This window comes from Pseudorasbora parva, chromosome 1 (genome assembly GCF_024679245.1).
Source record: "Pseudorasbora parva isolate DD20220531a chromosome 1, ASM2467924v1, whole genome shotgun sequence".
Taxonomy (NCBI): domain Eukaryota; kingdom Metazoa; phylum Chordata; class Actinopteri; order Cypriniformes; family Gobionidae; genus Pseudorasbora; species Pseudorasbora parva.
This window is the reverse complement of record NC_090172.1, coordinates 26,296,087-26,324,025: the sequence shown is the minus strand read 5'-3', so window position 1 is coordinate 26,324,025 and position 27,939 is coordinate 26,296,087. Positions and strand designations below refer to the sequence as shown.

The window sequence follows — 27,939 nt, the reverse complement described above, 5'->3', positions numbered from 1 at the left end:
CTGAACATGGCCAAGAAGTGGGTCACTGTGCAGACAAGAGGTCTTACAGATGACACAATGGGAGGAGTTCTGTACAGAAAGGTTAGTTTGATTTGTTTGCCTTTTTTATCCTACAAAGAAGTTTAGTCCACTAATCCCAGGTTTCCCAGTACACCTTGCGTGGATGTTTCTGTAAGGCAACCAGCAATGTACAAAATGTATGTGGTCAATTTGTTTGTGTCCACTTTTACTGCTGCATATAAAGGTATTGCTCTGCCCCAGTAGCAGGAGGGGGATCCGAAAGGGAGTGGGGGGTCACACTGTCCCCCTCTCAGCAAGAGATTCCTGATTCTCAACGGTTGGGCATCCTTGGGAAGGGATTCTCTCCCTGCTCCAATGAATTTCCCTGTTTTCTTAAGGCCAATTCACCCTGCACCTACAAACGCAGACCAGCGGCAACTGACACTCCTTCGAGTTTTGTCAGATCAGTGTGTTACCATTGGTCAGCGCTTGTTTTATTGGTGTTTGTCTGGTTGTGGAAGATCTGCAAAGTGACAAACTGTAATATGGTGATTGTCTGCGTTGCTCGCTGTCTGTGTGCAGTGTGAATTATTCTTCCTTTATTCGTAACTGATTCCTTCACAAAAGGAATCACTGATAGCGGTTGTTCAATGAACATCTCTATTAACTCTTCCCATTTCAAATAAATGTTGTTCTTTTGAACTTTCTATTTCATAAAATTATTAATTATTAAAAAATAAACAAAAAATCACCCAAAAATTTCAGCTCAATAAATCGTTCTCATAATTATCAATGTGGAAAACAGCTGTTTAAAATTTTTGGTGATTTTTTTAATTGAGGATTTTTTAATGAAATAGAAAGTTCAAAATTTATTTGAAATGGGAAGAGTTAATAGAGATGTTCATTGAACAACCGCTATCAGTCAACCAGTATAGAAATCTTGCATTGGTTGCTAGTATCAGGACATGTAGCTTTGATGTATTTGAGTGCAGCGCTGTCACTGTGCTGTATTTGTTTGTTTTGTGGGCTGTGGCTGATACAGAGCGGTAACCGTCTCCTTGGGGCTGTTTGGGGAGCCGACAGTCTCACAGGACGTGGTGTGTTTCCTCAGGTGATGATAGCAAACTGTTCCGTCCTGCTCTGTGGTGATTCAGCTGGATGTCTGAGTGGGAGAGGGGAAGTGGAGGAGGAGATAATGTAACACTGAAAAAAAGTGCAAAAACAATGAAGAACAGCCATATGAAAGCAAATATGAGCTTCAAAGAGATTATGTGCATCTGCATTAGTCCACATCTCACCCTTTAACCTTATAACAACAAGCTCAGTCTGCAGCATTACAGTGTCTTGATGGGCTTTGACAATGATTATAAGTGATTACTGTGACAGTTCATAGTCTACATATAAACAGCAGCCCTCATGCGCGACGTGCTCTGTGTTTGTAACTAGGCCATGGCAGGGTCCTCACTACAGCCTGAGCTCACTCCAGCACTGGCCTGGATTCTTCTGCTATTGTTCTCACTCTCCCACAGAGCCAAAGTCCCCTGTTGTCAAGAAGTGTAGCGTCCTGGACCCTACAAACCCCCCACCATGAGCTCAGCAGAGGGGGTCTGACCCTCAGACCTCCAGTCTTTATGAGATTAAACACAGAAGCACAGAGCTAAGGATTTAGCCCTGTCTCCAAATGAGTCCAAACTTCTTGGCTGAGGACTTAAAGGGGGGGTGAAACACTCAGTTTCAGTCAATCTCATGTCAATCTTAAATACATATAGAGTAGTATTGCATCCTGCATCCACCCCAAAAAGTCTTTAGTTTTCTAATATTTATAAAATAAATATACCGAGGCTGTACCGAGTCTTTCCGGAAAAAAACGAGCGGCTGGAGGCGTATCGTGTGGGCGGAGCTAAAGAATGACGAGCGCGCACAAAGCGGTGACGTCCTCAAGCGTGGAGAAGAAAACACTACCCTAAATTAGATTCAACTAAAACATATGATCCAGAATCAGATCCGGAGGCTGAAATAAATTGAACAGGAGAAGCAAACACAGCAGGACGTCCGTCTCTGTGGTATGTACTGTATTTAGTGGCCTGTCGACATTTGCGCTTGTTTACTCGCAGTTTATGAGGACATGATTCGGTTTATGAACTATTGTATGCGACTAAACCTTAGCAGTAGCAAGCAAAACGGTTTTGCATGTCAGACTAGTGTAACGTTATACATAGAACAACAATGGAGTAACCGTTAGCGCATTTGAATGACGAAGCGCGCTTTGTGAGAACGCTAGGTTTATGTTTGGGTGGTTTTACAATAAACAAACTGACACCTATAGTGGTCAGCTAAACAAATGTATTTAAACACACACCATAGATCGCATGCTCCATTGATAAATTATTATTTATTGACTAACGTAATACACGATCGTGTTGTTTACTGATGTTTACTTACGTGACGATAGCCAACAGCAGTTTTACTCTCCGCCTGTTTCCAAAGCAGGACCGAGCCTTTATCGTCACCGCTCCATCAAAAACACACTTCTTTATTAATGTTGATTTCGTGAAATCCTGTGACAGCAGTGATCCACTTTTGCGACACGACTGAAGCATGATGTGACGCCTCCCATCATTTCTTCGTTCAAATCGGTTCAAATGCAGCGCTGCCTTCCCGAAATGCTGTGCTGAAGCGTTGAAGTCGCTTGACGTCACCCATAGGAATAAAGTGGAGCGCGGCGTGACAGAAGTGTTGCACGGACGACTGGATCTGCACCTTGAGAGCAGTGTTTATGGGCGTGCATTTGCTCTCTCGCTCTGGTCACGCGCGCGCACCCTTCCGGGAGAAGAGCCCGTACGGCCCATACAAGGACCTTCCGCTCTGTCGACGTCAAACTGACCCATGAACGAACAAAACTCTCCGAAACTTGTGAGAAACCAGAAGGAGTATTTTTAACACAGAAATACTCTATCAAACGTCCAACTTAGTTTTTGAAACTTTGTCTATGTTTAGGATGGGAATCCAAGTCTTCAACAGTGTAAAAAGCTCAGTATGCATGAAACAGCATTTTACCCCCCCTTTAAATATGGGAGAGAGTAGAACATGATGGCCGATATATCTTTAATGTTCATTGAAAGTTGTGGTAATGTGTCTTTTTGTGTAGAAAACAATGGATGAGTCGCTTTAAGTTACAATCACACCCAGTCTCATGACACCATCTGTATGTATAAAGTTGTTTATAAAGTTTGTTTTGAATTTGGCTTTATTAAAGAGATGGCTGGGAAAGTTACCTGCTTCTCATTTCTCTTCTAGTGTCATATGGTGCTTTTCCACTCTATGGTACGACTTGGTACGACTCACTTTTCTTTTCTTCCACTGAGTACAGTACCTAGTATCTGGTACTTTTTTTAGTACCTCCTCGGTTAAGGTTCCAAGCGAGCCGTACTGATATGAAATGGTTAATAAAAATAGTGAATACACACTGCAGATCAATGACTGGTCAGAGCGAATCATCACTACCAGCCTCATTTCATTTGCGACATGAGACATTGCTTAAATATTATGACTGAAAACAGCTGTGCAGCTATTTTTGTGGAAACTGTGATACATTTTTTGAGGAATTGCAAGAAAAAGAACAGCATGTATTTAAAATAGTACTCATTTGTAACATTATAAAGGTCTTAATGTCACTTTTGATTAATTTAATCTGTCCTTGCTGATAAAAGTATTCCTTTTTTTTACCCTAATCTTTTGGTAGCTTTTTAAGCAAATTAATATTGAAACATATATGAAGAGTACATGAAAAATGAATGAAAATAGCCTGGTTATACCATCAGTCTCATGGGATATGATCTGGATATACCATATCCACCATGTTTGCATTGTTATATGACACCTGCTGTGTTGCTGTTTCGTTCCCCACCATTTGTGAAAACAACAACTTTTCTCTATAGTCTCCTTAACAGTTTTGGCAGTAGAACACATTCCAAAAAGTTCTGGGATCAGATCACTCTGACCACCAGAAGCTCATATGTTTACATTTGTAGTGTAACGTGTCCTAACGCATACTTTCCTAACACATAATCATTTCACCACAACAAAGGTTTACGACTCTACAACTGCTTGGTCAAAAATTTGGAGAAGTCATGCACAAGATTTAATGTATTCTTTCCTTTTGAAATCTTGAAATCTGTGTGCACTTGAACCCCTGCAGTAACTGCTTGCCACCCTCATTCAAAGAATACAGTATGTTTTCTTCTCTCCCTCCCTGAAGGGCGAGAGGAGGTTATTATAGGCGTCTTATGCAGCTGGAAAGAAGCCAGTGCTTTTCAAGCAGCACATTTTCATTTCCAGCTTGAGCACCTCTCGCCCATCCTCAGCTTTTCGTCCTGCTTCGGCACATTTGTGTGTATGTGCCTCTTTGTTTAGGAGCGAAGCTATTGTAACGAATACCATCAGGATGCAGAAACAGACCCGGTGTTGTTTGGAGCCAGAGTGAAGCTTGAGTCTTTGGTGTTGCTGCGGTTATTCAAGGGCTGAACACTTTGTGCCTGGCTGATAAAGTTTCAAGTACCTCGGATGACCTGTCGCTTATGTTTCTATGGTTGTGTATTCTTATCTTTCTGTCGAGTCACAGCACTTTTATTGAGAAAAGCGGCTGGCATGTAAACAGGGGTCACATTGAAAGGTTGACCATAGGAATAGATGACTAATTGGACTCACAGTGAAAACACAAGCTTGGTTGTTTTCATTGTGGTAAAAACAGAGCTGAATTTTGAACACAAGGAAAGCAGGATTTCCTGTAGTTTTGCACATTGTGAGTATAATGCGGATGAAGTCACTGCTTACACCAGCTGAGGCAACAGTCAAGTATTATACAGTGATGTTTCAGAAAAGTTTGGGCACAGCCAGGGCATTGAAACATTGTGTACTGTTATGGTTTGTTGTAACGATTTTGATTTGTTTATGAAGGTCTTTGTGTTTTAATGGGAAATAACTTGTTAATTATTTTTCTTGTGATCATTTTTTTCAGATTGCAAAAACACATCCCTTAAAATATACTGCTCGGCTCCAGAGGCAGTGTTTATGTTAATATATATGTGTGTGTGTGTGTGTGTGTGTGTGTGTGTGTGTGTGTGTGTGTGTATATATATATATATATATATATATATATATATATATATATATATATATATATATATATATATATAGCCTGGATGCCAGCCAAACTTAGCCCCGCCCACAATTTTTTAGGTCGGGCAGTTCGGTCTGGCCTTGCTCCATAGAGGAGTAATTATCCCCGAACAGAAACTGTTGAGACCAATGAAATCATCAGGGCGGGCTTTAGACGATGACGGACAGATGATAAACAGTAGTGTAATCATCCACGTCATCAAAGGGGCTTGGATTATATTTGTTTGAATTCTAAACGGAGAGCTTGTTTGTATATGCATTCACCTTCACGATTTCTCTCAGAAATGATGATCATGTTGGGTAATTACTCTGTGTATCATTAAATTATGTTATTTTTTTTACAACACCGGCAAAGATTGTTAATTCCAGCCTGATTTCAGCTCGCGTCCAGAAAGGGTTACCAAGTTTTTACAACAAAACCCGCCAACTAGGCCTAAACAATAGCTTCTCGGGGGGTTCTCCAGAAAAAAATGGTGTTTGGGGGGTAAAATGTGTGTTATTTTGGCAAGGTTGCCTGCTAAAATTCACACTCATGGGTCTATATATCACATAATAGTCACTTCAACCCGCGGACATAGAAAACAATCCGCGGGGAAAAATGCGGACTTGGCAACACAGTACAGTTGAGCTCTGTTGATGTCGCTCCGTTGCTCTGATTGGTTGTAGCTCTATCCAATCGAGGTCTTTCCTGGTTCGGTTGAAACACGCCCCATAATCACAGCCCAATGGAGCAGTTTCAGACTCATATTCTGACTAGAATTGAGTATGACCACGTCAGGCTAATATATATATATATATATATATATATATATATATATATATATATATATATATATATATATAATATATATATAAACACTGCCTCTGGTGCCGAGCAGTATAATTTTAAGGGATGTGACGATGGCAGTACATTTGGTCCTGGGTTTACCTGTGATTAAATTTAGCTTTTGCTTTCTGGATGGCTTTAAGATTACGTTGTACCCCGTCAGATTATAAATCTGACATGTAAACTTAATTTGAGAGTGGATTAGAGAGGTTTAGCTCTTTGGGAGTACTATGCTGCATGTGAAGGAGAAAATCATGATGAATTTGGTGTGGCTTTAGGCAGGTTTATTAGTTTCACTGATGGTTTAGGCAATAAACGGTGATGTGAAGATTTAGGGCCCCAAAGCTTCAGGACGCTCTGTGTCCTTGCTTGGAGTTCATGAACTGATTGTGATTCTCCTGCCATTGTTATTCTTGAGCTTTTTAAACACTCTCACAATGCTGGTTAATGCTCAACTATACATAAACAGCCCGAACAAGCTGGAGCACCATTCGGAGCACACTGCTTTCTCAAATCTCTCTGAGTCTTTGTAATGCCTCTGTCAAGAGAAGAAGCTCAGAAACAAACATTGGTCCTCTCTGCCCTTTCCTTTCTGTCTCTTTCTGCTGTTCAAAGCCCTGGCTACGGGAACTGGGTCATGGAGAAAAAGGGAACGTGTGAATACAAAAAAGAGTTTCATCACTTTCCCCAAAGCAACAGTTTCTCACCACCATCCCCGTGTTCTGTAGCTTATCAGTAGTAAAATGTCTCACTCCAAGTAAATGGAAGAGAATATTGCCACAATTAAACCGTTGTAACCTTCTCTGAAGGACACATACATCCTTATAAGCCATCTCACGTTAAGCTACAGCTTTTCTGAAGACAAAAATGTTAATATTTACAATTCTAAAAGGCCACTGCTTTGTCAGTGTGGGTTATCTTCTGCAGTTTTGCAAGCATAGAGTATGTTTTCTCATGCTAGGTACATATTAGCGAGGCACCACCTTCTGGCCTCTTTAGTTTAGGGGTGGTAGTGTGTCGTAACAGACGTTTGGGTTTGTTTTGGGGCGGGTGGCCATGTTAATTTTGGGAGGTGTCATAGTTAATGAGTTAAGAATTACTGGCCAATGAGGGCTGCAGAGAGAGAGGGAAGGATTCTTAGAGGGGCTTCAGGACTTTGAACTGCAAGTAGAACTGACATAAATCCACCCTGGTCTGCTAATGAGTCACTGTGTTAGGCTTGGAATGACCTTACATTAGAACACACATACACACACACAAAGAGCTGTGTGTTGTTGTCCGGATGTTCACTGATCATAGGGTTGGCAGTTGTAGTTCCACTCCATTAGGGCTCAGGTATTTTAGACACTGTCTAAGAATCTGGTGTCTCTTACCTATTGCAGGACATGTATATTGTCTTGATCTAAGGCATTTACTTCTGTGCACATTAGAAATGTGTAGAAAATATAATTTATCAGACAAAACAAATATTATTATAGCTAACTAAAATTAAAACCATATAAAACATGTCAATTTCTTGAAATGAAATGAATGTTAAATGAAACCTAAAAAAATTTATTTCACCTAGATCAACATTTTATTTAGTTTAACTTTGCTAAACTAAAACATAAACATCAATAAAAAAAATCATACATATATTTTTTAAATGCCAAAAATATAAAAAATGCTAAAACTTTAAAATTAAAACGTATATTATGAAAATAAGAACTCATTCAAAATGTTAATAAAATATAATAGTATCTCAGTGATACTGAAATAACACTGACTAGAACATTTTTTGTTTAGCTATAATTGGAGTATTGTCTTTTTCCACAGTTGCTCAAAGTGGATGGGTAAACCAGTTGGTTGACATTCTCACATGCATAGCAAACGATCTACCCGCTCTTCCAGTTCTAGGACCATCCGTGTTGTGTGTAATCTTTGAGCTGTCATCAACAGGATAATGAATCCTTCGTTGCATGACGGCTGTCTCCGTTTGTTAGCTGAAAACCCCACAAGGAGCTCTGTATGTGTTGTTTTAGGTGTCTAAATTGCAGAATGAGTTTAAAATGGCACAATGCATTTACACATACAGCAGCTCTACAGGACAGTCTAGCTTATTCATAAAAGTTGGCGAAGAAGAACGCAGAGTGCTCTGTAATACTGGCTAAGCCAAAGCCCAAAGCAGACAAAGAGACAGCCACCAACAGAGCACATCCTAATTAAGGAATTCGTTCACGTTCGGAAACGGCTACTGAACCCGTAACTCGTCAAAAAAGCTTAAGGAATCAGGAAACTGTATATGTGTCAGGTTGAGTCATTGAGAAACTGAAGGAGACATGCTTAGCTGACTCTAAGTGGAAGGTGCTAATAAATCGTACAGGGTCGTTCAGTTTAACCTCACCTCTGTTGCCTGTGATTCACTGCATTTGTATTGGCCCACATCATTTAAGAGGGAGTCAAAGGTCAGAGGCCTGTTGCCCTACACTCACTTTTCCATTAGACATATTCAGTTGTAGGAGTTCATTGACCTGATGTGTACTGCAGCTCCTGCACTAAGGTCTTACATTTTACTTTTAGCTTCTAAAAATCTATAAAAACAATGGTAGGTAAACTGACCTGACAACCAGACAAATTTTTTTTATATATAAAACACACACACAGACACACACACACACACACACACACACATTCTTGCATATTTTTGACAAACAGCGCAGGGGATTGTGTTGTTTGCTGAATCATTGGGTGAAATTTCACTGGGTGAAACTGTCCAAAAAAAAAAAAAAAAATCCTTCCTCATATTTCATTCCGATTGCTTAATGCTGGAATATTACACATGCACTACCGTTTAAATATTTGGGCTCTGTGTGTTTTTTGTTGTTGTTGTTGTTGTTGTTTTTAAAAAATACATTTATTCAGCAAGGAAGCATTGAATTAATCAAAGGTTTCTGTAAAGACATTTATAATGTTACATAAGATTTTTGTTTCAGATAAATGCTGTTCTTTTGAACTTCGAATTCATTGAAGTATCCAGAAAAAAATAGACCCTGATTTCAACAAAAAATATATGCTTTTTGACATTGATGATGATAATAAGATTAAGTTTCTTGAGCAGCAAATCAGCATTTTGTAACGATTTTTGACAGATCATGTGACACTGAAGACTGGTGTGATGATTCTGAAAATATTACAGGAATAAATTACTTGGTAAAATATTAAAATAGAAAACGTACATTCTAAGTTGTAATAATATTTCACAATATTACTGTTTTAACTGTAAACTTTGATCAAATTAAATGAAGCCTTGGTGAGCATAAGAGTTCTTTCAAAAACCTTAGAAAATCTTACCGACCCCAAACCTTTGAACAGTACTGAACATGTCATGTCACCACAGGAAGTTCTAATGGAAAGAAAGCTTAGATAAACCTTCAAAATGATGACCAAGATATTTTCTTAAGTATATACGGTTTGTGTAACTTTAAATCATCCACATTGCAATGCTTCACATCAGCGAAGCTCAGGCTATTGTTCTCACAGTCCAATGTGAACCAATGTGTTGCGGTTTCTAAAAAAAGTTACTGGGTAACTGCCGTTTTTACTAATTAATCGCAAAACCAATTTTACTTGCATTTGGTGTTAATTTCGAGTCTGAATGAAACTATGTAGGTTTTCAAAATAATTTTGCGTAATGTATGTATATGTAACACTCTATGTTCATATCACAACATATCTTTGTTTTGTGCTCTCTCTCTAGAACAATTTTACAGCCAATAAGGAAAAGGAGGAAGTGGAGACCGCAAAAAAGGTATCCGAGGGCCAGGCAGGCCGTCTGTCTCAAGAGGTGGAGAGACTGCGCAAGAGGGCGCATGAGCTTGAGAACGAAGTGGCCAAACTCAACCGCATCATTGATGAAGCCAAGCTGCAGGAGAACAGACTGGGGGAGCGAGCTGGCCGTCTGGAGGTACTTTCAGTCCTCTCTTTGATTTGAGAAGCACACTTATATTTATACACATTTAGACCAATTAGTTTTATAGTGCATTCTAATGGTTACATCAACACGAGGCAGTTTCCCCAGACGAAGATCTTAATCCTGTCTGGAATTCCATCAGCACTGATTCCCTATTAACTCTTCCCTTTTAGTCTGGGGGAAAGGCTTAATCTGTCTAGAAAAACAGACCCAGAGAAGTAAAACATCTGCAATGTGTTTGTTTGTAACTAGAAAGAGAAAAGGCAGTTGGAGGAGTCTCTTGCAGAGGTCAGGGAACAGGAAGAGGAAATGACCCGTGCAAACCACGCACTGACCACTCGCCTAGAGGATGTGCAGGTGAGACTTGGGAATCCCAACTTTGAGCAGGAGCTGAGATAGCAAGAAATCATGTTTGGTTGAGTTATTATAAATGTGTTGCTTTATCTACACTGCCTTTCAAAAGTTTAGGGTTGGTTAAAAAAATGTTTTAATTATATAGATATATAATAATTTATACACTGCCTGGCCAAAACAAAAAAAGTTGCTGTTTGGATTTAAATATTCACATGGGGCTTCGGCGTTAATGCTTGATGGAGGGCGTGGCTGAAGCTTGGTGCTGATGTGACCACAGCCAATCACACTTCTGCTCTAGGGTTGCATGAACGCAGTTGGCTAGCGTCTTCTCTACGGTATTTGCATAGGGCGATCTGATTGGATGTTGCCTGTGTTGGCGCTTGAAAAGTTGAGAAATCTTCAACTTCTGCCGCTTGCAGCGCAAGTGAAGCGACGCGACGGAACCCACAATTTAGTTCGGCGACGCATGATGTCATCCATTTAATGTAAATGAGAAGCGTTAACGCCTATGTGTGAAGGCAGCGTAAGAGTCAATGATTGGATGATTATTGCAGTGATTATAATGTTTCTAGCATGTTATATGTTTGGCAGCAGTTCTTCTAACCCTAATTGATGGAGTGTGTAGCTTTTTATTTTATACAACCATGTAGAAAGACACATCATGGCCATATTCCAGGATTGACAATATCAAGATTCATGTCCCAACCTTAAATTCATAGAAAGTCTTTGGGATGTGCTTGCATTGTCAGATCTGGACCAAAAATGTATGGAAATAACATTACAAATAACATGATGGAAATTACATCACAGCATTTATTTTCATCAAGAGGTGCATTCATTTTTGGTCAAGATCATGCAAGAATCCCTAAGACTTTCAATAAATTTACGGTCTGGACTCAGAGGTGTCAATTCATGTGTGAAAATGATTCTTTATGCTCCATAGCAATAATTCTTTCACAAGTAAGCCTGATGAATCTTGACATTGTTATCCTGGAATATGGCCAAAATGTGTCTTTCTACATGCTTGTTTAAAGGTGCCCTAAAATGAAACATTTAATTCAGTACATGGACATCACATACTGTGATAATTTTCTTAGAGAGACAGCATTGTCTAGATAACTCAAGATGCTCGTACAGTAACAATAGGAAACACCAAGTACCATACAAAACTAAATTGTGTCTAATGACAGAGGGTAATATTATTTTGTATTAAAAAATACAACCGTAGATACGTTGCTTACAGATCGTTCACTCAATCCTTCTAGCAGACGTCACCTTTTCCACCATATAAGTTAAAACTACAGTCATTTGACAAGGTTATTCATTTTGAAAAAATATATTGATATTTTTGAGAACTTAAGTATGATGTTTTTGCATGCTTGTATTTCAGAGTACATCAGAATCACTGCGTAGCCTACATTGTGACTAACATTATATAAACATGCAATATCGTTGACGGAAAAAGACAAGTCTAAAATGTAGTTTAATAAATAAAAACTTGAACAAAAACCACTGGTTCGTTCATGGTTGCGGTTGCAGGGATTTAAATTTCAGTCATTTAAATCCCCCAATCAGAGATCTTCTGTAAAAAGAACATGTATACTACCCAGTGTTTTACCTAAACATTTACAATCTGGCAACCATATGCACCCGAGCTCTCTCTCGCACGCAGATGATCTGAAAACACCAATAAACAAGTAAGCTACATTTTAGCAATCTCCATTTGAGATGTTCTGCTTAAAGTGTCATTCAGTTGGTCTGTGTTCTGTCAGGATGGTCAGGACTCACAAGCTGAACAGCTGAACAACTGAACTGCTGTGTGCTGTGAGCTTCTGAAATAAACCAATCAAACCAGAGCTCAACATTAATATTCATGACCCTTCCAAATAAGGCAAAAAGAGAGTATTACATCCTAGGGACAATATATAGGGTTGTAAATGGACCTATACAACTGTATCTGGACAATTTTTGCCCTTAAATAAGCCACATACCCTCTATGTAGATATCAGAGAACAATTTAACATATAGTTTCAAATCATTCTAGGGCACCTGAAATGAGAAGCTACACACTCCATCATTAAGGGTTAGGAGAACTGTTGCCAAACATATAACATACTAGAAACATAATAATCACTGCAATAATGACTCTTAAGCATTTGCATATTTAAATCCAAACAGCGACTTTTTTGTTGGCCGGGCAGTGTATAAATATATTATTAATAGGGGTGGCATGGTTCTGAAAACCCATGGTTCGGTTTGTATCACGGTTTTAGTGTCACGGTTTTCGGTTCTGTTCAGTTCTTGTTTTTCTTTTAATTGTTAAAGTTAACACTCCAGAAATTTACTTACGCATGTGATATATAGTTTAATTATCCCTAATTTAGGATATACTATTTTAAACATTTATATCATGTAGAAGTTGTTTCCTAACAGGCTGTCTTCTGCTTGTGCTGTCTACTGAGTCCAACACATTGGCGTAACGTTTTTCATGTAATCATGTCAATTTTGTTCAGAAAGCACTGTGGCTTCAAAGGCCTGTTTAAGGGGGGGATGAAACACTCAGTTTCAGTCAATCTCATGTCAATCTTGAGTACCTATAGAGTAGTATTGCATCCTTCATATCTCCGAAAAGTCTTTAGTTTTATTATATTTATAAAAGAAATATAGGCTGTACCGAGTCTTTCCGGAAAAAGCAGAGCGGCTGGAGGCGTATCGTGTGGGCGGAGCTAAAGAATGACGAGTGCGCACAAAGCGGTGACGTCCTCAAGCATAGAGAAGAAAACGCTACCCTAAATCAGATTCAACTAAAACATATATGATCCAGAATCAGATCCGGAGGCTGAAATAAATTGAACAGGGAAAGCAACAACAGCAGGACGTCCGTCTCTGTGGTATGTGCTGTATTTAGTGGCCTGTCAACATTTGCGCTTGTTTACTCGCAGTTTATGAGGAAATGATCCGGTTTATGGACTATTGTATGCGACTAAACCTTAGCAGTAGCAAGCAAAACGGTTTTGCACGTCAGACTAGTGTAACGTTATACATAGAACAACAATGGAGTAACCGTTAGCGTATTTGAATGACAAAGCGCGCTTTGTGAGAACGCTAGGTTTATGTTTGGGTGGTTTTACAATAAACAAACTGACACCTATAGTGGTCAGCTAAACAAATGTATTTAAACACACACCTTAGATCGCATGCACCATTGATAAATTAACTAATGTTATACACAATCTTGTTGTTTACTGATGTTTACTCACGAGACGATAGCCAACAACATAGACATTTGAAGCAGTTTTACTCACCGCCTGCTTCCAAAGCAGGACCGAACCTTCATCACTGAGACTGCTCCGTCAAAAACACACTTTGGTATGATTTGGTGAAGTCCTGTGACAGCAGTGACCGTGTAGATCTGCGATGCTGTGAAGCTTCCCGTCATTTCTGCGTTCAAATCGGTTCAAATGCAGCGCTGCCTTCCCAGAATGCTGTGCTGAAGCGTTGAAGTCGCTTGATGTCACCCATAGGAATAAAGTGGAGCGCGGCGCGGACTATAATGACATAAGTGTTGACGGATGAGTGGGTCTGCAGCTGAGAGCAGTGTTCATGGGCGTCGTGCATTTGCTCTCTCGCCTCTAGTCACGCGCACCCTACTGGGAGAAGAGCCCGTACGGCCCATACAAGGACCTTCCGCTCTGTTGACGTCAGGCGGACCCTTACTCGAAAAAAATTCTCAGAAACTTGTGAGAAACCGGAAGGAGTATTTTTGACACAGAAATACTCTATCAAACGTCCAACTTAGTTTTGAAACTTTGTTTATGTTTAGGATGGGAATCCAAGTCTTTAACAGTGTAAAAAGCTCAGTATGCATGAAACAGCATTTCACCCCCCCCTTTAAATGATTAAAACTAGAAGCTTATCTTAACTTTAATGTTACATTTATCAAGTGAACTATACTTATTATACAACAAACACGTGTGTTTGGGACAGAGGGGAACACGGTCGCATTTGCAGCACATATATGATTCCCATTATAAATCAAAGCATGAGAATGATAGTGTGAAGATAACACCAGAAAAGTTGACAGAATAGAGTATGGACGATATTTCGTCTCTATTTGCAATACACAAGCCGCAGTGCATCTGTGCGAGACAAACGCTGGCAGTGGGAATGCACAACGGGGGTGAGTGGCTTCCGCTCTCCATACACACTTCTTCTTCCTTATCTCTTCCACCTGCCATTTCTACACGTGACGTGACCTGCAGCACTTCACTTTGATTGCCTTTTACCTCTTTTACTGCATCTCCACACACCTCTTATTTCACTCGAAAAGGACACCCACTGTGAGGTAACATACGGGCACGAGGCTACATCGCACAAACTCCGAACCGAGATCAGCGAACTGAACGGCTCATTTTTTTTCATGTACCGTGCCACCCCTAATTATTAATATATGTTTATATATTACTTATTTATGTGATCATTACTCCACTCTTAAGTGTCACATGATCCTAACAGACTTTTTTTGTAACTGTAAAACTGTCACTTTTGATTAAAAAAAATTCTTGCAGAATGAAAGTATTCATTTTTTTTCATGATCTTTCTGACCCCAAACTTTTAAAAAATAGTATATATATATATGCAAATTAGTGGTAAAACATTAATGTTTCTAAATATATATTTTGTTTCATTTTGGTCACATTGTTAAAATCTTTGCATCAATCCGACTGAGAGTAGCGCTACTGTTTCAGTAATTGGCCTAAGGGAAGTCATGTTTTACTTTGTTAATTGATACTTTTGCCATCCATAGAGAAACTTGACCAAAATGACTCAAGAGCACCATGAGCTGCAGGAGCGACTGAAGGAGGAGAAAAGTCAGAAAGAGCAATTTAAAACCACCAAGAATGAGATTGAAGATGAGAGGAGGCTGCTGGACCGAACTGTGGAGAAACTCCAACGGGAGGTGAGAGACTGGAGTTAACCCTGAATGAAAATGTGTTTTTTAAAAAAATCATTTTTCTTAATAAACTTTTAATTAAGTTTTGCTCTTGTCTTTCTAATTTACTGAGGACACAAAACCGGAGCTGGTTATACAACTTCAGTCTGATTTGTGTCATACTGGGCTAAAGCTGAAACATTTCTGAGGAATTGACAAATGTAGTTTTCCTCTGTCCTAATGGTTGTTCAATATTTGTCTCTGTCTGTGTAGATGAATGAGATAGTGGAGGCGTCTCAGAGCTCAACTCAGGAGCTGCAGGAGCAGATAGACATGTACAAGGAGAAGAACCGGAGGGAGATGGCAGAGCTGCAGAAACGGCTGAGAGAGGGAGGACTGGAGCTGGAGAAATCCTGTGTTACCGCCAAGACCCTTCAAGAGGAGGTGGGTGCGGGAGGGCGGTTATATATCAACAGTGTTCAGCAAAAACCAACAACCTGATGCCAAGTTGAAAAAACAAAGCAGATCATTTTTTAAATGCACAAGTTCACAAACTTGACTGGAATAAACCAGCTGGTCTGAGAAACAACTGCTTTATTACGCCATACTCAGACAAAGAACGATAACTATAACTACAACTATATTAATGTTCACACTAATGGACGATTATGTTTATTATAATTGTGCGCTGCAGTTACGCCGTCTTCCTCTTTAAAAGCTCAGCCAATAAGAATCCACCGCTTTTAAAGATTGCCAATATTTTTAGCCTTTAATCAGCTGGAAAGAATATAGTTCTGAAAGTGATTTCAATGATATTGTTCCTCTGTGTCATTAAAGTTATAGTTCTCTGTTTTTATTGAATTGGAATGACTTTGATTTAAACTTTTTTAGTTGTCCTCGATCGCAAACTTCCTATACAACACTGTAGTACCGTTGTTGTGTTATAGTTGATTATTTCAGGCGGTAATACCATGGTCCTTTGTTACTCAGTGGTTAGCATTTTCATTTACCAAGATTTTAAAGGAGGAAAGTGCTACAAAAACATGTAAAAATATCCAAAACCATGGTAATACCATGGTACATGTCCAAAAATGTTCACTTATACAGTTTCTTTGACTTGGAATGCAGATAGGAAAATCCCATTTTATTTGTAGGATTATCTGAGCTAAACATTTGAAAATGAAAAACAGAGGAGCCTGTCAGTGTTTAAGCCCTTATGCTCAGAGTTTATGGTCTATTTATCCAACAGCACAAAAAATTGTGTAAATATGGGAAGAGTGTCTAGCCAAAGTGCCAAAGTTTGCATTTCTTTAAAAAAAAAAAAAAACACGTGTTTCAGGAGAAGCATAACCGTTCAGCTAGAGTTATATTTCAACATAAACTCCGTCAAATGCCATGTTAAACTTAATTTGCATAACTTGTTATTCCACTGATATGGCTGTCTCTCTGTGGAGATGAATATCCTCATATCAACTCTCAGTGTTAAACCTCTGGAATGTAACCTGCCACCATTAATCATCAGCCGACATTCTTTTGGCAGATCAGATTTTTCAATCACTTCAGTTCCTATCCGCAGTCCCTGTCTGTGAGTTTATATACTCAACAACCCCAAGAGGGACTGACCTTTGACCTCTGCTGTTATGCGCATTAACCCTGTCAGCACTTTGGCATTTGAGGAATGTTATTGTTTGATATGAGAATCAGGCATTATAGGTCAGCCCTGTGAATGAGGTCCCTTGGAACAGTGGGGACTGGACCCATCCCCCCATTCTCATTAACACTTTATGAGCTGAGAACAAGTGTAAAATGGCCTGCTTTCAGCATTCACTGACTGACTGTAATTCTGTGCTGCTGCCTGTGAAATATCACTTCATGAGCGGAGAAGGGAAGAGGGCATCAGGAGGAAAGATACAACGAAAAGCAAACAGCAGAGAGAAGAACAGAGATGGAACAGTGAGACATCCTCCTCTGCACAGCTGTGTGTGAAGGAAGAAAAGGATGCTGTGTTCCTGTGGGGAGTGTTGGGTCTGAGCGATGACCTACTGACACCTCATCCTCCCAGAATTCCATCGTACACATGTTCTCCTCTCTGACACACTCTCCTCATACAGATCATGACCTCACTCCTACAGCTGTTTCCTCTGGAGCGATACACCTCTGCTGCTAGCTTCTAGAAAGCCAAACCACACATCAAAAACGTGCTATATGCTTCTTACTTGCAGTATACACCGGATATTCTTTTATTCTACTGCTCTGAGTATTTGTTACTCAGTTTCTTTTTAAAATCAGTTTAAATTCCAAATTACTTGTCCGTTTTGAAGGGGACACTTCAGATGCATTTTAGTTCACTCTTGACAAAGGCAGCATCTTGTGGCCAAATATGTAACTGCAGCAACAGGACAGTGAAAAGTTGAACTTATGTAAAAGAGATTAATTTCACACATGTAGTGTAGCATAGCATGAATATCATTGTACAATTTAAATGGTAATGATATTTAGAGGTGTGTGTGTGTGTGTGTGTGTGTGTGTGTGTGTGTGTGTGTGTGTGTGTGTGTGTGTGTGTGTGTGTGTGTGTGTGTGTGTGTGTGTGTGTGTGTGTGTGTGTGTGTGTCATATGAGTCAAAATTATTGATTTTTCTTTTATGCCAAAAATCATTAGGTTATTAAATAAAGATAATGTTCCATTGAGGTATTTTGTAAATGTCCTGCTGTAAATATATATTTTTAAAAATATTAATATTAGTAATATGCATTGCTAAGGACTTCATTTGGACAACTTTAAAGATTTTTTCACCCTCAGTTTCCAGATTTTTGAATAGTTGTATCTCAGTCAAATATTGCCCTATCATGACAAACCGTACATCAATGGAAAGCAGATGTATAAATCTAAATAAATACATAATGTAATTAATCATACATATATAACCATGCTGATATAGAGCCATATCATACGTTTGCTCCTGTGATGTATATAAATTATAAGTATTATAAATAAATACTGGTTATGCTATTATAATAAATATTATATATATAATAAATCCTTCATCACTTACACAACCATTCAAAAGTTTGGGGTCAGTCAGGTGTGTTTTTATTTTACGAAATTACCACTTTTATTCAGAAAGGATTCATTAAATTGACCAAAAGTGACCGAAATCATTACCAGTAAATAATTGTATTGTTATATTTATAATAGATAACTTTTTTATTTGTAATGTTATCTATTTCAAATTAGTTCTTTTTATATAAAATACATTTTAAAATAAATTTCATAATATAAATGCAGATTTGGTGATGCAGATTTATCTATCTAGCATTATAAATTTTTCACAACTTATGTATTTGTTTATTGGCTAATTGAATTATGCTTTTAGATAATAAGCCTGTAATACTGTCTGATCTATCACATTTTAGGTTAGTTCTGAAAACGTTCTGTTCTAATCACAGCTATCCGAGACTAGAATATGAATGTGTTTGTGTGTTTCAGCTGGCTCATGTGCAGGACGATCTACGCCAGTGTCAGAAAGACCGAGATGAAGCGCTGCAGAGAGTGAAGGACCTGGAGCAGAAGGTTTTTGAACTTGAGCTCGAGACTGAGAACAAAGCCCACTCAATCGACAAAACCAGACAAGTCAAACTCTTGGAGGTGCAGTGCTAATAGAGACATGTCTTCTTTTTACAGTCATCGACTTCTTATTGAACTGTTGTTTATGTTGTGATGTAAGTTTGTTGTAATATACAAAGTGTTTTTATCTATCAATAGGACCGTCTGTCTGCGGTTGAGGTTGAGCTGGAGGAGGAGAGACAGAGTGGAGACTTGCTGATGGAGAGAATAGACAGAGGTAGAGAGCAGGTGAGATCCTTTTGACACACTCACATTTGTTGTTAATATTTTACAATAATAAATACTGAAATTATTACAATTATGAAATAACACAAATGGAAATATGGGAATTATGCAGGGACCAAAACAATCTTATATTTTAGAGTCTTTCAGAAAAAAATCTAGATTTCAGCTTATGTATCTCTTAATGAGGTCCATCCTGTGTTCACATAAATTCCCATAAAAACACATTTGTTGTTTTCCACACTATCTTGTTCATTGAAATGGTTTAATAAAATATCTATCTATCTATCTATCTATCTATCTATCTATCTATCTATCTATCTATCTATCTATCTATCTATCTATCTGTCTATCTGTCTATCTGTCTGTCTGTCTGTCTATCTATCTATCTATCTATCTATCTATCTATCTATCTATCTATCTATCTATCTATCTATCTATCTGTCTATCATTATAAATCCCTCACCACTTACGTATTTTTTTATTGGCTTATTTAATTATCCTTTCAGATACCAATAAAAGTGTAATACTGTCTACGTCAACTAAAGAAATGCATGAATACAATTTTGAATCATGTCTGTGCTGCTTATAATGTAGATTTTTTCAAGAGCTCCCTTTCCATGAGGACTTTGTTACACACACACACACACACACACACACACACACACACACACACACACACACACACACACACACACACACACACACACACACACACACACACACACACACACACACACACACACACACACACACACTGTTCAATCCTGGTAAAATACCAGTGAGGGAATTAAACTTGAATGCTTGATCCACTGTTGGGTTCTTCTTTTAAAAGTTGCACTCAAGATTCAGAGTTAATTCACACCAGAGTGAGAGAAAGATGGAGTGGGAGTGCATTGTAAAAGGAGCTTGCATAATCGTTCTCTTTGGCAGCCTGCCTCTTGGTGAAAGAGTGCCTGTCTGAATTTCAGCATCAATTAAGAGCTCTCGCTGAAGCTCCACTTTGGCCAAAATGTGCAAGTGGCCAGGCATCTCAAGTCGGCCAGTGGCAAAGCTCACTCCGAAAGCATTTTGCCAAAATTGAATTGCACAAGCAGAGGTTTAAAGCAAGGGTCCAGAGAGAATTAAAGGCCAGTAAAGGGAACATTTACAATTTGAGGCAACGATGATACACGTTTCCTGAGAAGCAAGGTCTGTTCCACAGTAAAGTGTTGCTTCATTGCTTTTTATGGAAGCAAAACAGACTTTTATGTGTACTTGGAAAAGTTCGTTTTTTTGAAACGAGCCATTTAATATCAGGATCATGCATCATTTGGTTGGACCCGTGACTTCTTGAACTTGGACCTTTTAAAACTTTCTTCTTAAGTAGCCCAAATTTGTCCCCTCTCTTATTGTTTCCAAAAGCTAATCTGGCGCGTTGTTCCGATTGCACCTGTCGCACTACATTTCGACCCCTTAAAAAGCGACAAATCTAGATCAGGCCTGAAGACGTGATTAATAGATTATGAAGGAGAGGAGCGTGTGAGCTTTTTTTAATTGTCTGGAAATAGAGAATCGAGGCAAACATAATGACACAATAGTGTTACGCTAAGGCCGAGGTGAGTTTCTGTGGAAACAGTAGAGGGCTCTGTGAAGACGGGGTGGGTTACAGAAATGGGGGGTGGTGTCAGGATGGGCACACCTGCGTCCATGGCAGCAGGTGCATGAGCGGCTGTCTAAATGAGAGTAATCTCCCGCTCTTTGCTCACATGCTCTCTGGCTCTCTCCCTCTCTCTCTGTCTGTATCGCTCTCGCTCGCTTTCGTGCTTTGATTAGTTTCAGTGTGTTTTCTGCTCTGCTGACGCAGCGCCCTGCAGGGTAGAGCGGCACACGCGGCCCATCCCTCATCCCTGAGCCCTGCTGTCACACGCTAATTGGCATAAAATATCATCCGCTCTTAGAGCCTGGCAGCAGACAAAAAGAGCCATCTTCTCTCCATCGATCGATTTATTTTTCTCCCTTTCAATTTTTCTCCCCTTCTTCCATATCTGTCTTCACTGTCTTAAGGCAAGTTCTCTCTATCTTTTTAACATCCTTTGTGGAGTTTATGCTTTGGAAGACTGCGGTTCATGAGAAATATCATCTGTTTCAGGCAGCTGCTTTGTAAATGAATTATAGAATTATAGAAAAATGTGAACATTAATGTTGGGTAATGAAAAAAAAAGAGAGTAAACAGCTGTACGTGATGTTATTACTTTGTGTATTATTCATCAACATCAGTGATGTTTAGACATTACAATTGGAGAAAATAATTGGTTTCCACACAAAAAATTAAGCAGCACAACTGTTTTCAACATTGATAATAAGAAATATTTCTTGAGAAGCAAATCCGCATATTAGTACACTGAAGAATCATGTGACACTAAAGAAGGGAGTAAAGTGGCGTTCACACCCAAAACGATAACTATAACGATATTTGCATCTACTGAAGTGCACAATATCAGTCTGTGTTTTTTAGTTTTGTGTTCTGACACTTTAAATGCTTGAGCTTTTTAAAGCAGGATGGATTCTAATTGGCTGTCAATGTTTGTATACTTTACCAAAAAATCATTCTACAATATCATTTCTCTGTGCCATTATCATTATAGTTGTGTGGAATCTGCTATTCTATATATATAGTTATCATCCTTGGTGTGACTCATGGCATTAACCACCAAAGACATTGAGGGGGGCAAGTACCTCCCAATAATTAGAAATGGCCAAATTGCCATTTTTCGGTCACGAGTATGAGGTAGGCTAACGCAGCTCTGTTTATCATATTAGATACATTTGAGTGTGTTGAAAATGATGTTATGACGTGTCTCTGTGCGTTCGCTCAGCGGCTGATGTGACACTTCTTGCACACTGCTAAGAGTGAAGCGCTTCTGCCAAATAAAACCCGAAGCCGAGGGTAACGCAGATATGACGCAAGTGACAGGCGACTCCCTCAGACTCTATGCTCAGAGTTAAAATAGCTTAGTTAAAATAGCAATTTTCTCACAATTTACAAATAGTTGGAAACATTTGGGATATTGTAAGTACTCAACTGAACAAAATATAACACTGGTCTAGTGGTTTTTGAATATTTTACTGCAAAAATACTACATAGTGCACCTTTAAATTCAAATTGTAATAATATTTCGCAACATTACTATCTTTACTGTTTTTTGATTAAATATGTCTTTGTCCTTTGATAAATGCAGTCCTGGTGAGCATAAGATGCTTCTTTCAAAAATACTTTTTAACAATAAACACTTTTGAACAATAGATTATCACCAAAGGATTTGGTTTTTAATTTGATTGAAAGTTTAAAAACTATTATAAATCTTCATAAATCTTCATGAACATATAAATCATGAACATATAAAATCCCATGAGCGTCGGAAGCAAATAAAAAGTGGGTGGGTCAGTAGCGGCTAAGGCAAAATATGATAGGCGGGGAAATAGTTTTGCGGGGTGTCTGGGGGTTCTCCCCCAGAAAAAAAAAAGATTTCATAGATGATTTCCTTGATTTCCTGCATTGTGGTGCGTTTGAGGCCATATCTCTTTCCTTTCCTATACCAAAAAAGACCTCAAACCAGTCAATACCAATAGTCTAATAAAAAGGCTATATTTATTTAACTGCTATAGAAATCAACAGTTTCACAGATAATGATAATGAATAAGTTGCATGTTTTTTATGCTCCGTGTCCAGACAGAAAAAGTGCTGTTTACTAAACGATTGATTGGGCCAGACAAAATTACAGAAATCACTGAATTATTTGCCGTGGCTATAGAGTAGGGGTAAGACACATGGCATCAAGTTTTGACGCAAACGAGCATAGGTTCGAATCCACCTTTTGCCACACTCGCTCTACTCCCTTTTTCCCATCACATATCAGATCGGAAAGTTATTTATTTTTAATAAAAAAAGAGAAAATATTAAAAAAGGGGGAATAAAGCGTTTAACATGTGTTTAATAATAAGTTTCTTAATAAGTTTCCCGGTTAAGGGGTAGTCAAGGTAAACAGACATGTGCTGAATTAGAGACGATAAAAGTGAGTGGGTCCAATATCTTTGGTCTTAAAAAATGGTTGGGTCTTGTCCCACCCACACACAATGGTTCCGACGCCCATGTAAATTCCAAATGTATGAAGCAAAATGTAAAGAACCAATAATAATGTAAAGATGCACAAAGAAATCTTCACAAGCTGGCTTGTTTTTAGTTGGGGAGGAGGTTGTTATTGTTGGCGTGTTGCGATAGGGAGGTTTGCCATTAATGTCTGTCGCTGTGCTTGTGTGACAGTTGGAGCAGATGAGGAATGAGCTGATGCAGGAAAGAGCCAACAGACAGGATGTGGAGTGTGACAAGATCTCCCTGGAGAGACAGGTAAAAAACAAACCGGTCTGTCTCTGATCGATGCCTTTAACCAACTGTCATCGCTCCTCTAGCACTTAACCTCTGCAACTAGCAAAACAGTAACCTTCTTTACATAATTACACATTCCTTTTTCCTTTCTGTGTCAAGAATAAGGATCTGAAGAGCAGGATTGCTTATCTGGAGGGATCTCACAAGCCTAGTAAAGAGGGATTGGTGGCCCAGCTGGAGAACCGCATCCAGGAATTGGAAGAAAGACTGGAAGGAGAAGAGAGGTAAACAAGACAACTAATGCAACTAGTGTATGCTAGACATCACATCATTTGGATTTTTGAAAAAAATGTCTGGTATTAAGTAAAGAAATGTAACTTCGTTAAATATTTAATAGGGAACGAGCTAACCTGCAGCTGGTCAATCGTCGGCTAGAGCGTAAAGTGAAGGAGATGATGATGCAAGTAGATGAAGAGCATCATTCACTTCAGGATCAGAAAGATCAGGTCAGCAAACATCCCTCCACTGAGTGGAAAATATAAAAATATTCTAAGCTAACTTTCTTTTTTGCACATTTTTATAAAAGCAAATTTTTTTTAAACCAATTTTGGAAATGATATTCGATCAGTGTTTTTAGGTATGTTGCAACACTCTGCAACAATGTTGAATCTATAGTCAATATTGTACTTGTCTGATGGGGTGTGTATGTGTGTAGTTGAACTTGCGTCTGAAGGCTCTAAAGAGGCAGATGGATGAGGCGGAGGAGGAGATCGACCGCCTGGAACACAACAAGAAGAAACTGCAGAGAGACCTGGAGGAGCAGCAGGAGGCCAACGAACAACTCCAGAGTCAGCTCAAAGCACTGCGCAGTGAGATGAGGTAACGATTCAAACCTTACTGAGATAAATACAGTACTGCTCATCTGGGTTCAACTCTGAGCACCGAGACGTCAGCTAAAGCAGTTCATTACCACTGATGGAATGGTATCTCACAGTATGTGCCGTTGAAATCAAGCTATATACTCTTTGTATATACCGCATTTACTTAGAGGTGTGAGTCTCAATGTCACGTTCACACACCAACTTACAGTAGCATATCCAATACTGTTTGTATGTATGTACAATTCTCCTATACACATAAATTCTGAACCTTATGGCTTTCAATACGTACTGCAACCAACCACACATGAAAACACACAGTTGACACATTTGCAAAGCACCTCTCTCGCACTGAATGGTGTTACAGACAACTGGTTGTGCAGTCCGGTTCCTTTTATACAGCGGATTTCCCAAGAATGCGGTTATGAGTCCTGATCATTTCCGGCCGTGAGTTTAGTTATAGAATGCGATTGACACTACCGTAAATAACTCAACTGGGTGTGAATGTAACTGTATTAAGTACTCAGATACAGGACTGACAATTCTGTTAGCCTAGAAATCTAGACGCACCCTAGCGGCAGCAAATCTAATCTGCCCGCGAGTGTCGTCTAGCAACTCTCAATACACTTCTGAGCTGTAATCCTCAAACTCTTGCCGGGCCAATCACATCGTGTATAGAGTCGGTGGGCGGGGACATAATGACGACGGCCGAGTTGCGTTTGCGTTCTTCTAGTAAACACAGAAACTGGCGAACGGCGGTCTTTCGAATCAGCTTTGACCGCGACTCTGGAAGACTTGGAGTTAAGCTTTTCTCTGAGAAAAGAACAAAGAAGTCATTCTTAAAAAGGGAAGATGTGTTCTGAGTTTAGCCGACCGGATACGGCGAATGTTTAATCTATCAACAAGCTCTGTTTCACCTTCGTTGCTCTGGTTGGTGGTAGCACTATCCTATCGCATGCAGAGGGAGTCTGAAAGACAACCGTTTATCCCGCCCCTCGGATTGAGCCCTGTCTATGGCCAATGTGTTATAGAACATTTGAAGGATTAAATACATGTCGATTAAAATTGGACTAAAGCATTTATAAGACATTTTTATTCTTTTAGCCATGTTCACATTCATTGAGATTTTATTTATTAAAAATATTACTGATTGAAACTTTTGAGCCGATTTTTACAATGGACAGGCTTGTTTAAAGAGGGCCTATTAAGGCTTATTAAAGGAACTTCACATATTTTACATTAGTGCACACCTCTCTTCCTAGGCTGTCAGTAACACTCTGTTTTTTCCCCGTCTCAATGAAGCCCCTCCTTGTGAAAAAGTCCTCTGATTGGACACTGATCGTGTGTTGTGATTGGTCAATCACTTTCAGAAATGTCACACCCTTACTATAACCATGAGTTTCAACACATTACTAACGCAACTCAACCAGGACTTGCCCCTTTTTGCAAATGTTTTGTGTGGAAATTACTTTGTATATTGAATTACGATGTGTTCCTAGAAAAAAAACTGAAGTGACGCATTTCAGGGAGTTCAGAAACCGAAATTAGTGCTTACTGATGTAGAGAATCACTTCCTTTGGAGTGGACTTTGTACTTTTTTACTCTAATGCTCTTACATGCTCAAAAAGCAACATTACACACTAAAGAAAGTTGGAAATGTAAAAAAGCATCGTAGGACCCTCGCATCCTTCAGTCTAACTAAAAATGCCTATTTTTGTTAACCCACAAGGCGCAAGAACAACCCTGCACCAGTCCTGAACGCCGCCGATGATGATGATGACGACGACGATGATATCAGCACTGATGGCGACACCTACTTTAGCTCTTCTTCTGGCTACAAGCGCTCCAGCAGTCAGGATGCCTTCATCTCCAATTTCTCTCGGTGAAAACAAACTACTACTGGAGACTGAGAAGGAAATATATATTTGTGCTCTGTTATAAACTCTTTGCCACAATTTCATGTAACCATGAGCCCAATTCCAATGCCTTTTCCCCATGATTATATATTTTTGCTCGATTTCTGCATAAGTAATCTTTTATGTGTTCAACCTTATTGGAAACTGTATAGCACTGTATATTTGCGTTAAATACAATGTTTCTCAATGGTTTCCTTTTTACTGTTAAATCTTAATTCTGCAGTTCCACTAAATACGTTGACATAAACAGCCTTTAAATGATGCAAAAATGCCATTTGATATTTAATTAACCGGAATCTGAAGGACTTACAGAAAATTCATACAATACATAGTAAGGGAAGTATGTATGAGGGAATTTTTATACATAAAAACAGTTACGGCCAACAGTTATTGCTTTTTTTACTTAATGAACAGATATGTTATTTTTCTATTCATATGAAGCTGCTTTCATTTCTGTACATATTCAAATCATTTTCAACATTTTTTTCAGACATAAGCGCCTTGAAAATGTGCAGAGGTGCTCTGTTGCAACCGGCTGTACCAATCTGCACACGTGAAATGTTACATTGTACTGACACATTTATGTTTCCAGGAGTTTTCGTTCCTTTTAGAAACACAAAACAGTGTTATGGATCAAATCATATGAGCCTGTTGTATTATAGAAAACATCTAGGTTTCACTAAACCCTAAAGCCACTCATGGGATGCTGCCATGTACCTGCTCAAATGTGAAAGCATCTGTGTGCTTGTTGTTTCACAGGTGGAAGAGAAGAGATGTCCTTCCTTATGCAAACATTGTATATTACTGTTCTGACAATCACCCTTTGGAGAACACTGTGATGATTTGCACTGTATGTTGAAGTGAATTCTTTGTGTGTCTGGTGCTTAAATGTTGTTTAATGGAACAAAAAGCGCTATTATTAGTCATTAGTGCGTCTTTTTTAAGGTTCAAAAATGAATCCTGCCTCTACCTCTTTGTAAAATCTACATTTAAAAAAAAAACATCAAAAAAACAAAATAAACTCCACAGTTAATCCCATGATGCTCTGTTTGTTTGCCATTTCTTGCTTTTCTTTCCCCCCATTTGTGTACAGGGTGTATAGTTGAAAATATAATGGACGTCACCATTAACTGTCATTAATGTTCATAAGATGAGTTTCTGGTATTTTGTCATTCCTCTAGTTCAGAGGTTTTCAACCCGGGGCCTCTGAAAACTTCAAAGAGGACCCAATAAGTCTTTAAAAAATTGTAATATAGTTATTTTAACATTAACAATCTTAATAAACACTAAAAACATTAAACCAACATATTTTTGTTTTGTTTTGAGTTTCCGTTTCTTTATTACAGTGGCAGTACTAGAGGTACATTTAAATTTAAGGGCCTTGAAATGTTGAGACCTTGGTCCAGACAAGTCCAGCCTTGGTGTTAAAAAGAAGTCTACATCTTGGTCTTATTGAGCCTTCTTATAGCCAGAGAAACCAACCTAGTATGAAGAAGAGCCGAGAAATGCCTCCCCCAATGTTGAGAGAGAGGACTGTGTGATGTCTTTACAGCTGAGCAGCGGAGAGGCCATGCCTGAGCCCTTCAACAAATCCTTTAAGTATTGTCTGTAGGTCTGGTCTTTATTGTTGCAGCACAACAAAGCAATCTAACCTCCTGGTGTGAGATGAGCAGCTCTTATTAGTCTGTTGAG

The 27,939-nt window shown here is 38.9% G+C and overlaps 1 protein-coding gene across 2 annotated transcripts in view; it reads left to right on the top strand.

Moving 5' to 3' along the window:
* The window catches only part of cgnl1 (cingulin-like 1), a 39,934-nt gene extending 12,665 nt beyond the window's left edge, over positions 1–27,269 (top strand). For both annotated transcript variants that reach the window (XM_067437402.1, XM_067437401.1), the window contains exons 9-19: positions 9,741–9,947; positions 10,206–10,310; positions 15,115–15,267; positions 15,514–15,684; positions 18,728–18,886; positions 19,004–19,093; positions 23,391–23,474; positions 23,613–23,737; positions 23,851–23,959; positions 24,169–24,332; positions 26,061–27,269. In XM_067437402.1, the coding sequence (XP_067293503.1) occupies positions 9,741–9,947; positions 10,206–10,310; positions 15,115–15,267; positions 15,514–15,684; positions 18,728–18,886; positions 19,004–19,093; positions 23,391–23,474; positions 23,613–23,737; positions 23,851–23,959; positions 24,169–24,332; positions 26,061–26,217 (1,524 nt within the window). In that variant the 3' untranslated portion in view covers positions 26,218–27,269. The remainder of the gene's footprint in view (positions 1–9,740; positions 9,948–10,205; positions 10,311–15,114; positions 15,268–15,513; positions 15,685–18,727; positions 18,887–19,003; positions 19,094–23,390; positions 23,475–23,612; positions 23,738–23,850; positions 23,960–24,168; positions 24,333–26,060) is intronic.
* Positions 27,270–27,939: the final 670 nt, after the last annotated feature.